The sequence below is a fragment of the Nelumbo lutea genome, chromosome 3 (assembly GCF_056320005.1).
Source record: "Nelumbo lutea isolate HS-2025 chromosome 3, American lotus-T2T, whole genome shotgun sequence".
Classification (NCBI taxonomy): Eukaryota; Viridiplantae; Streptophyta; class Magnoliopsida; order Proteales; family Nelumbonaceae; genus Nelumbo; species Nelumbo lutea.
This window is the reverse complement of record NC_142686.1, coordinates 13,385,111-13,396,877: the sequence shown is the minus strand read 5'-3', so window position 1 is coordinate 13,396,877 and position 11,767 is coordinate 13,385,111. Positions and strand designations below refer to the sequence as shown.

The 11,767-nt window shown below is 36.2% G+C and overlaps 1 protein-coding gene across 1 annotated transcript; it reads left to right on the top strand.

Moving 5' to 3' along the window:
• Positions 1-1,445: 1,445 nt before the first annotated feature.
• On the top strand, positions 1,446-7,494 carry LOC148863043 (protein NRT1/ PTR FAMILY 2.13-like). Its single transcript, XM_088977089.1, has 4 exons — positions 1,446-2,039; positions 2,111-2,328; positions 2,821-3,392; positions 6,451-7,494. Exons 1-4 carry the CDS (start codon positions 1,853-1,855, stop codon positions 7,352-7,354), a joined length of 1,881 nt encoding a protein of 626 aa, XP_088833215.1. The 5' UTR covers positions 1,446-1,852; the 3' UTR covers positions 7,355-7,494.
• The last annotated feature ends 4,273 nt before the right edge of the window (positions 7,495-11,767 follow it).

Here is an 11,767-nt window from a genome sequence, read left to right as displayed (position 1 = left end):
GACCACACTTTCTTGATTTCCAAGGTGTGATTTGGAGCAACGTTTTTTTTCTAGAAAAACGATGCAAAATAAGAAGTCATTTTCTAAAACACCACTTTCTCTAATGTGGCACCGATGTGTCGTTGCTTTCTTAGATAACAACATCAATGAAACAACACCTAAATAATCGGATTTGGATTTTGCAATCTACGTCCGATTAATATTGAAAAACAAAAATATAAAAAAAAATAAAAAATACCTGAATTTAATAAAAAAAATTGGATACATTATTACTATCATTATCATCATTTAGAAATGGCACGTGCAAAGCATTTTTTTGGACTAAAATTACCCTTCATTTCTTTGTTTGAGAAAATGTATAAAAGTCTTTTTATTACAGATTTAATGCCAACTTTAATGGCTACTAAAATGCCCATATTTGTGTATTTAATCCATATTTAATTGTAAGTATCAAAAATGTAACTTTAATTATTACTTTCTACCTCATTTAAACTCCTCTCATTAAGTCTCACACTAAGGTATTAACTCTCATTGTCTCTTATTAAATTTTTTATTTAAGTTATTTTCATTACTAATGCTACTAATTAGATTTATGTCAATATTTTTAATAATATAAAATCATATATTTTAAAATGACAAAAAAACCATTTTTTATCCCATGGTGGCTCAACAATTCAATCATCCGAATCAAATTAATCAACCTATGTAGTCTTAGTTAGGTAAGAACATTTTAAAAATAGAAATAAATATAGAAAATTAGTAGCATTTGTTTTTTTTTTCAATTCTAGATGACCATAATGCACCCAAAATTTTCAATGGTGTATCCAATTTAATTATTTTTAATTTGATTAATAAAAATATTATAAATGCGTCTATTTTATGAATAGAAATAAAAGTTTTTTAAATAAAAAAGTTAAAATAATTAAAACATTTCTTCTAAATCTTTATAATAGAAATAAATATAGAAAATCAGTAGCATTTTTTCAATTCTAGATGATCATAATGTATCCAAAATTTTCAATAATGTATCTAATTTAATGATAATTATAATTTAATCTTTTTAATTGGATTAATAAAAATATCATAAATATGTTTAATTTAATTATTACTATTATTATCATCATTTAGAATTACTAAGTATAAACCTCATACATATTTATATACACACTTAATAGTGGATATATATATATATATATATATATATATATATATATATATATATATATATATTATTTATAATACATAATATATTATAAATATATAAAATTAAAAAAACAATCCAAATTGGGTTGGGGATTTTCAAAAACCAGCAATACAATTATACAAATTAGGTTTTAAAAACTAGCCCGCCCATAATATATAATATATAAAATTAAAACATATATATATATATATATATAATATTATAAATATATAAAATTAAAAAAAACAATCCAAATTGGGTTGGGGATTTATTGGGAAAAAAACTGCTTCACCGACGGTTTATCTTTAACAGTACGAAGCAGTGACGTGTAAGCTCCTTCAGGATGATACTGTCTTTCGTTCTTGGTGGAGACTGATTTACCGAGTTGTCTTCTTGTGTTGTGAGTTTTGATGTTTCGACCTGTATCTATTGCGTCGAGCGGCCATTGGGAGCCACTTGATCATCTCTCCCTCTCCCTCCGTTGGACTATTTGTTATTAATAGGCTTGGCTCTCTCTCCCTCTCCCTTTCTATATCTGTTATTAATAGGCTTGGTTCTCTCTCTCTCTATTTGTTATTAATAGGCTTGACTTTCAGTGAGGGTTTGTTCACCTCAATACTTCGAACTGACCTTTACCAACTGTGTGGGTGGAGGAGCCGAGAGGACAACATGAGGAAATTAAGCAGCCCTTTGTCATGGTTCTGCTTCTTGAAATATTTTTCGGTCACTTCTTCATCGTCGTCGACACCAGTGTCATCACCGGCGGACAAACAGGACGAGAAACCCGGAGCAGTCGAAGAATCCAGGACAACCCAAAGAAAGCATGGTGGATGGAAGACCATGCCTTACATCTTAGGTATTTTAGCTCTGTCTGTCTGTCTGTCTGTCTTCTTGGCAAATGGGGCTGACAGAAGTGAGTATTGGCAGGGAACGAAACGTTTGAAAGGTTAGCGACATTTGGGTTGCTGGCAAACTTCACGGTCTACCTGCTGAAACAGTATCACATGGATGAGGTGTTTGCTGCAAATGTGATGAACATATGGTCCGGTACAGTTAACTTTGCACCCCTGATTGGAGCCTTCCTCTCTGACGCCTACCTCGGCAAGTTTCGGACCTTGGCCTACGCATCCTTGTTCTCTTTGCTGGTATTTAATCTCCAGATTGTGTCTTAACCTCTTGATTCTTGTGATTATCTTTCTCCGAACAGCAATATTGACAGGAAATTCAGCCTCCCATTTATTTTATTTATTTATTAATTTTCTGTATTGAATAAAAATGACCCATGTGCTCGTTAGGTTCAGACTATAATTACCTACTGAATTAATTATTAGATATCTCAGAAGAGTTTTATATCGCTTCCGTTTTTTTGCTTAACACGGAAATTTGATAAAATATTTTTAGTTCATTTTAGCCATCACAGGTCCTAGATGAGAGCTGCTAATGCATATAAACCTGGTAGAAAGTTGGGGGCCAGGAGGAGGGAGGGTTCTCTTTTCACTGTTTAATTACGTGAATCTTTAGTTTTTATCTCGTTAATTAATCTTGACTCATCATATATATATATATATATATATATATATGTTTATTCCGATCGAATTCAGTGATATGGTTTTAAAATGGTGATCATTGATTGACAGGGAATGGTGGCCATAACTTCAACGGCGATGGTGCCGGCGTTGCGTCCGGCCCTCTGCTCCACCGAGCTGCAACAACAGAATCAATGCTCCGGTCCCACGGCTGCCCAGCTGGGCTTTCTGTACTTGGCTTTAGGTTTTTTAACTGTAGGCGGAGGTGGGATCAGGCCATGCAGCATGCCATTTGGCACCGACCAATTTGACTCCACCACTGAAGAAGGAAGAAAAGGAATCAACAGCTTCTTCAATTGGTACTACTTCACCTTCACTATTGTTATTATGATCTCTTTAACTCTCGTTGTTTACATCCAAGACACCATCAGTTGGGCCTGGGGTTTCGGCATCCCCACCATTCTCATGTTCTGTTCGATCATTCTGTTCTTCCTTGGCATGCGGGTTTACGTCTACATCCCACCGGAGGGGAGCGTCTTCTCCGGCGTCGTCCAGGTGTTTGTCGCAGCTTACAAGAAGCGTAAGCTAAGGCTTCCCGGTAGCCAAGAGCAGCCGGGAGCCCTTTATGACCCACCCATGAAGGGGACCCTCATCTCAAAGCTTCCTCTCACACAACAATTCAGGTATACATCCCAAGTTGCTTTACATTAATTTCCATTAACTAAGACAGAAAAAAAAAAAAAGTTTTGTCGTGTCTGTAAACCATAATTTCTGGAAAAAAAATGTTTACCAGTGACTCAGTGAGGTTGGTAGGGAGTTTCTCCATATTAACTCATCCATTCTTATCATCTATCATCTTGTGGCTAATCCAGACCACCCATCTCATGGTTTTCAAAACCGGACCGGGCCGGACTGTCGGACTGAAAAACCGGGAACCAGTCAGGTTTTCCCCAAAACCAGATTTTTGTTAAAAAAATGTTGATTTAGTCATCAAACCATTGATCCGGGTAGTTGAACCGTTCGAATCGTTCAACAGTTTTTATCATTTTTTATTTTTTTGTCAGAGGCCATTTGTTCAGTTCGAACAATTGGACCATTCAACCCGAGAATTGGACCCCTAACCGATTCATTGTCTAAGTCAGTTTCAAAAACCTTGACCCATCTCATAGGGGGTCCACTAGGTTGGCTGCATGTTAAATCCCACAGCCCATATCAGCCATGGCCCCACCCTACAGTGGTATTTTTAATACAGACAATCAAGGTTTTAATTTTTGACAAATAAGAAAAAGTCGAGTTTAGATCAACGCCCCACAACGTCCCACAGCGCATCCCCGCCTTGTATTGAGAACCTCTCTCGGTGATGCATTGAGTCTGGTGATGATGGTAATATCATCGGGAGATATTCCCAATACACGGCAGAGATACATTGTAGGACATTGTGGGGCGCAGATGTGAACTCCAATAAAGTTGTGTATTTCACGTGGTGATATCATTTTGGGATGAAGTCTCTTGCAAATACAAGTAGGAATGGCAACAAGGTGGGTTCGGGGCAGGGATTACATTCCCCATCCTCGACCCTGATCCCCAAATCACCCACTCCATCCCTGACCCCGACGGGGATGAATTCCCCATCGAAGACCCAAATCCCCAACAAGATATGTATGTATACATCCTGGATCATATTGTGAAAGAGCTTCCAAGCCTCATCTCATCCACCATTTCGGCATAGCTGCAAGCAGGGTTCGGCTCATAGCTTCATACTGCATTTCAAGGTTCGGCTCATACTGCACTTGAGCATTTCATTTGGGTTTTATCTGAACTCTGAACTATATTAGAATTTATTTTCTAGATTCTAGAATACAATGGAAATCAATCAAAGTCAAGAGAAAGACTGAGAGTTTGAGACAGAGAGATTGAAACTTAAAGAGAGAAAGAGAGAGAGAAAGAGAGAGAGAGAGAGAGAGAGAGAGAGAGAGAGAGGACCGTAACCATTGCGAGAGTTGAGGTCGATGATGAGAGAGAGAGTCCGACGGGCAACAGCGACGGCGATCGACAACGATAGACGAAGGTTGAAGGAAGATTAAAGAATTGAAACTCTTCCTTGAGTATCTCTTCTCTGTCACTCGAGTATCTCTGTCCTTTGTCTGATGTCCGACGGGTGAGTGGCGATAGCGATAGCGGTCAGCGAATCGGTGACAAAGACGAAGGAAGACAAAGGCACAAAGCTTGGGTTCAGAGACAGAGTTCTCTCTTCTCTCTGTCAAAGACTCAAAGTCGAAATGTTTTGTGTTTTACCATCCAGGGTTTTAGTGTTTTATTATTTTTTAAGTTTTAATCTTTTAAAAAATGAATAATAATTATATAATATACAATATATATATATATATATATATTAATCAGCCCCAGGTTGGGCGGGGATTGCATTCTCCATCCCCGTCCTCAACCCCGATCGAGGATTCAGGGATCACTCCATCCCCGACCCCAACCCTACCAAAATACCCTCCATACCCGACCCCATCGGGTTTGGAAGCCCGGGTACTCATCGGGAATGACGAGGAAAATTGCCACCCCTAAGAGTTTATTTGCATCAAATTGCACTAATTAACAAAATAAACAATAATAGAAATAACTTCTATATTTTTATTGATTGAAATTTTATATAAAGTTTTTATTAGATTCATTTATTATCTAAATTGTTTAACTAAAATTCAATATCATGCAGAGAGAGAGAGAGATAGCTTTTGCGCACATCCTATTTTTGACCGATACAGTACGTTGTTAAAGACAAAAATGCCCTCATGTTTTCACTTCTACCAATGGTTTCTTTTGTCTCTTCACTAACTTAGTGGCATGTCTCATAAAATGTGGGATTGTGTAGCGGATTGTGGAATTAGATGGAAAGCAATGGCTGTTTAGCGGATTGTGGATGATAACACTCCACATCAGATCTGCTACTCCTCACAAACACTATCCCAATTGGCCATAATAGTCGCACATGGGGAACATCTCCCATGAATGGTAGCAAGTGGCAACTGGCAAGGCGGATGTTAGAGTGTTTTGTTGGTAGCATTAATTATACCTATCCATCATAAAATACATATAACCCATAAGCACTCAATTTCTCACTTAAACATTTATGGCTAGTGTGAAGTGTTATCATTGGTAGCCATCGGTTCATCTAATTAATCCGAATTGAAAAGTGGAATTCCAATTATATTTTTATATATTTCCTTTTTTTCTCTTTTTTTGGAAAAATCATTAGCAAATGTTAGTGCAGAACAAAAGGAGAGGCTGAGGTATGCGCTACCAACAAAATGCTCCCAACAGGCCACACATTGGGAACATTTTTTTATTGGGAGCAGATGTGAACTCCTTTCGTTTTATTTTATTTTTTATTTAGCTCCAACCTCCAAACCAATTTACCACGTATTAAATTCATTTTGTTTTAATGTTCATTGGTCCTTGGGAAAATTCACTAAAAGGACTCTGTTAGCAAACCCTCTCCCGTAATTTGTGTGTGTTAACTTCCATCCATTCAATCAAACTAGCTAGGCTATTAGATAATAAGGCCAATTAATGAATTCTTCAAGAGATGTTCAATACATCTTTTTTGTTTATTTCACAGCTTTACATCCATCCACAATACAAGTACTCAAGTAGAACTAATAGCTCCACTGTTTATTGTAAACAGCCAGTACTGCTGGCTTAAGTACAATAATTTTCATTTATGATTTTACACAGAGTGCTGAACAAAGCTGCTATAATAGCTCATGGCGAAGTGCAACCCGATGGGTCGCGTTCAAATCAGTGGAGCCTCTGCAGCATCCAACAAGTCGAAGAGGTTAAGTGCCTGATTCGGGTAGTCCCGATATGGGCTTCTTGCATCATCTGCTTCACTGCAATGGCTCAGCAATGGACGTTCACCACGGTGCAAGCCTTGAAAATGGACCGGCATCTTGGACCCAAGTTTCAGATTCCAGCTGGATCGTTGATGATCATATCGATGATCACGATTGGGTTATGGCTTCCCTTCTATGATCGGGTCCTCGTCCCTGCACTCAGAATAGTAACCAAACAAGAAGGCGGAATAACACTTCTGCAGAGAATTGGAATTGGGATGGTGTTCGCACCCGTATCCATGGTAGTTGCAGGGTTGGTGGAGAAGAAGAGGAGGTCTTCGGCCATTTCTCGTGCCCGTCCAGATGGAATGGCACCCATTTCGGTCCTGTGGTTGGCACCACAGCTTGTTCTCATGGGATTTGCAGAAGCCTTCAGTAACATCGGCCAGATAGAATTCTATTACAAACAATTCCCCGAACAGATGCGAAGCATGGCTAACGCCCTGTTCTTCTGCACCTTGGCCGGTTCAAACTACCTGAACAGCTTGGTGGTGACCATGGTTCACCTCATCACCGGAAAGCACGGGCAGCCCAAATGGTTGGACAACAACATTAACGCCGGCAGGCTCGACTACTTCTACTTCGTTATAGCAGCTTTGGGAGTCTTGAATATCATCTACTATCTAATATGCGCCAGATATTACCACTACAAGGGTATTACAGAGGTTGAAGGCGACAATGTCGAAGTTGTTGTCCAACCAAACTCTCCTAAAAAGAAACCACACAGAGAATTAGAGATAAGCTAGATTTGTCTTATTTATGCTCCTTTCACGTAACCAGCCCAACTGGTTATTGCCCTTATTTTTTCCTTTTGTGTCTGTGTCTCTCTCACTTGTGTTTGTGTGCGTGCATTGGTAGTGAAGTCACTCTATAATCTCTCTCTTTCTCTCTCTCTCTCCCCTTCACTATGTCTGGATTTCCTACTAACTTCCCTCTACCACGTTCTCTACTAACCCAATAACCAAGAGTTTAACCCCTCTGTTAAATACTCTTTTTTAAAAGATATCATTTTTTAAAACATTAATTAACCCATTATTAGAAAATAACTATTTCATTTAAGCCCGAATTTTTTCTTCACCATTCTCTTTCTTCTTCGTCTCTTCTTAGAAATTTTCTGTTATGTGCTTGATCATTAATATACAAAAAGCCCCTTTCAGATTTCTTCAAGGATTAAAAAAAAAATCTCTCTACCTCTATCCACTCTCCACACCAATCGATAGAAAAGTTATTCAAGTTCTTTTGTGTTAACTATCAATATTTGAATATTCCATCACTATCCACTCTTTACACCAATATACAAATTCTTTTGTATTAACTATCAATGTTTGAACATCCCGTCACTATGTTGCACTTAGGGACAATTGGAATCGTTTTATTGGGTCAGTAGAGAGAGGAGTAGAGCGAAATTAGTAGGAAAGGTTGAAAATGTAATTTTAATTAATATTTTTTACCTCATTTAACCCATCCCATCACTTTTATTACTAATGCTCACATTTGTTATTTAGTCCATCTCTAATTATGAAGGTTGAAAATGTAATATTAATTAATGCTTTTCACCTCATTTAATCCCCTATTATTAACTTTTATATTAAAGGTATTAACTCTAAATCTCTCTTATTAAATTCTATATTTAAGTTATTTTTTCACTAATAAACGCTACTAATTAGATCTATGTCCAATACCTTTAACAATATGGACCCATATATTTTAAAACTTACTCAAAAACAAAACCATCATTTACCCAAACTAAGCAATTCAGCCGTCTAAATCAAATTGGTCAAAAATGTAGAAAAAAAATTAAATAAAAATAAATATAGAATTCATAGTGAAAAACATAAAATATAAAAGAACAAAAAATACATAAATTTTTATAGAGTTTCTTATATAGTCATATTCGGATTTTGCAATCTGCATCCAATTCATAGTGAAAAACATAAAATATAAAAGAATAAAAAATACATAAAATTTATAAAAAATTTATACATTATAACTATCATTATCATGATCTAAAATTCCTACATACATATATATATGATCAGTGTTTAAATTGAGCTACGGATAGACTGACGAACTTGAGACATCACAGAGTTTATCTGTTTTTCTTATGCTTATGAATTTATTTCTAATCGCTTTTTTTTTTTTTTAAATGTTGAGAGCTCGACGACTAGACACATGATTTGAGTGTTAAAATTTAGATCTCAATCAATTATAATAAAGACCATAGTTTTCAAAATCAGACTGGACTGGACGGTTGGACTAGAAAAACCGGGAATCGATCAAGTGACCGGTTTCGTTTTCCCCAAAAACCGAATTTCCCCCAAAAACCATTGGTTTTGATCAACGAACCGCTGAACTGAGTAGTTAACTGTTCAAATGGTTTTGACCGTTTTTTATTTTTTTGTCGGAACAATCCAAGCATTCGATTTGAATGGTCGGACCGTTCAACCCGGTAACCGGACCTCTGACCGGTTCGGTTTTGAAAACCGTGGTAAAGACGTTAGTTCACTTTCATATTTAATACACTGTACCTTCTCAATTCAGAATTCAGATGATGTAGACGCATAGTATAAAACATTTTGTAACACATGTCGTATAACTTAAAATAAACTATCCTCAACCTTGAAATGATACAAAATTTTAATACAGTTGTCAGAATATTTACTTATTGAGTGTATATTAAATATGTTCACACTGCCTGCTGAATCCTGTGTTGGATGCACTATAGATTTTGCCTTAAATTCAATCGTTTTGTATGTTCAATTTTATAGCCACGTGGCCATTCTCCATTAATATAATACCAGACCACATCATCTCTTGTCTTATTTTATCATTCATGTTATCTTCATAAGGAACAGAAGTGAAAATGATTCGAACAGGATCCCTGCTCATTGGATCATCAGATTTCGTGTAGGGATTAAAAACGTGTGAACATGGGAGAAAGTTATAAATTGTATGTTGAAGACGTAGCATACTTACTTTGATGGGGAGGTATGCATTAATTGAATTTCCAGCCAAAAGTATTTCAATTTGGATTGTCGGCATTATTATTATTATTTGTTGTCTTTGTCTACATTTTGATATTACTGACATTCCACTCCATCTCATAATTCATTTATTAATTCCCCAAATCCCCATATAAACAATATCTCCTCCTGAATTGAAAACCTTCTCCCTTAATTACACTGAACCAAACTGTATGATGGCATCATGAATTCTGATGTGAATTGAATTCAAATTCCAGATCTATCATCTTCCTTGCATTAAGTATCAATTTAGTGGGTGGAATCAAAATTCAATTCTCCTCTTGCTAAAATTGACTTAGAATCTTCGAGGCGAGTTAAAAAAAGGAGATCAGGTCAATTTTCAGACCTACCAGATAAAGCATTCGAACCACATGAACCTGAAATAATTCTAATTAAAAAAAAAAAAAGAAAGAAAGTGATAACATAACATCACTGTTGCGTGTTAAATATTCATTTCTATTTCACGGTGAACAAACAACACTACCATACAAGAAATTCGGGGAATTTTGAACTTCTGTAGTGGGACATTAGAAAGTCGGTGAATAAATGGCTCAGCGCTGTTGCTTTCTTGGTGAATTGAACCGAGTTAAATCGACTCCCCTGCCCCTTACTAAAACCGAGTTAAATTGTTGGATATCTATTTATGTAGTTAGGTTTACATCAACATATCTGACATATGTGGTTAGGTTGGATATCTGTTTATCAAAACTAATTTGAATCATGAAAAAACTTATTAAGTAGCTGCTTCCATTTCAATAAATGAGTTAATGTGTAGATCGGATAAGAAAAAATATAGTTATATATCTGGGAAAAAAAATCTGAAATAATACAGTGATGACGCTATGATAGTTACAACAACAATATAAAACCAACTACGATCGGGTGGTAACTTGTCTGCTTTGATTTTGATTTTGTGTATGATGGGTTTGGCTTGATAAGATCACTGAAGCACTTTTAATAAAGGAAATATTTGATATAACCATTCCCTTTTGGTAGAAAAAGAAAAAACTACGTAGCTTTTACCTCTGGCGTTGTTAAACCATAACACTCCACGGTGCATCCACACAAATGCGATCCTATTCACTTTCTCTACTCACACCCTACTCAAAGTACATTCGCACACTGTTTTCAAAACTGGACTGAAAAAATCGAGAACCGGTCAGCTGAATCTGACCAGTTTCGTTTTCCTCCAAAACTGTTTTTTTCCCTCAAAACCATTGATTTTGGTCAGTAAACTGCTGAATTGGCCGGTTAATTATTCGAACCATTCGAACGGTTTTGATCATTTTTCAAATTTTTAACTTTTTTTTGTTAGAACAGTTCAATCATTCCCCTGATCGGTTCGTTTTTAAAAACCATGCATTCACAGTTTGGTTAATTGAATTGTGGATATTTTTTCTAACTAAATTGATGGTATTAGTTTTTAGAAAAATGGTAATTGAAACCAAACTGAATCCAATTGATTAATTAGTTGATCGATTTGGTTCATCGGTTTTTCGATTATCATACTATTATATATAATACATATAAAATATTATATTATAAATAATAAACAATATATTGTATATTATAAATATATATTAAAGATATTATAAAATATATACAATATATATAAGTATATGTATACCGGTCGCTTCACTTAACTATCCATTTTCTTATATTGGCTAACTGAAACTGAACCAGTACCTTCGATTTTTCTAAAATACCGAACCAATTGATTCAATTAAGTAGAATTTTCGATTTGGTTCGGCTTTTCGATTTTTCTTGTTTACACCTAATTGCAGCTGCACATCTTACAATACAATATGGTGATGTGTGACTGCAATTCAAGGCGGGTAGAGTGGAGTCCACGTTCTATAAACCCGTGGGTGCACTGGATGCATGAACCTGCGAATGAGAAAATGGCACGTCGACCAGGTCAATGTTAACGTCTATTTGAGCGTTAATGTGGCAAGGATCATGGTGCAAACAGCTGGGTTATGGGCAAACAAACACTCTCTTTCGAACCTCTGGTGTCTGCCTCTTGAGTAGCTTCCACGGCACCTTTTGCAGGTCCAAGTGCATCTAAAGGTTCTGGTCTCTCTAAATCCCTGATTGCAGATCTTGCAAACACAATGGTCGGACTCAAGCAAGAAG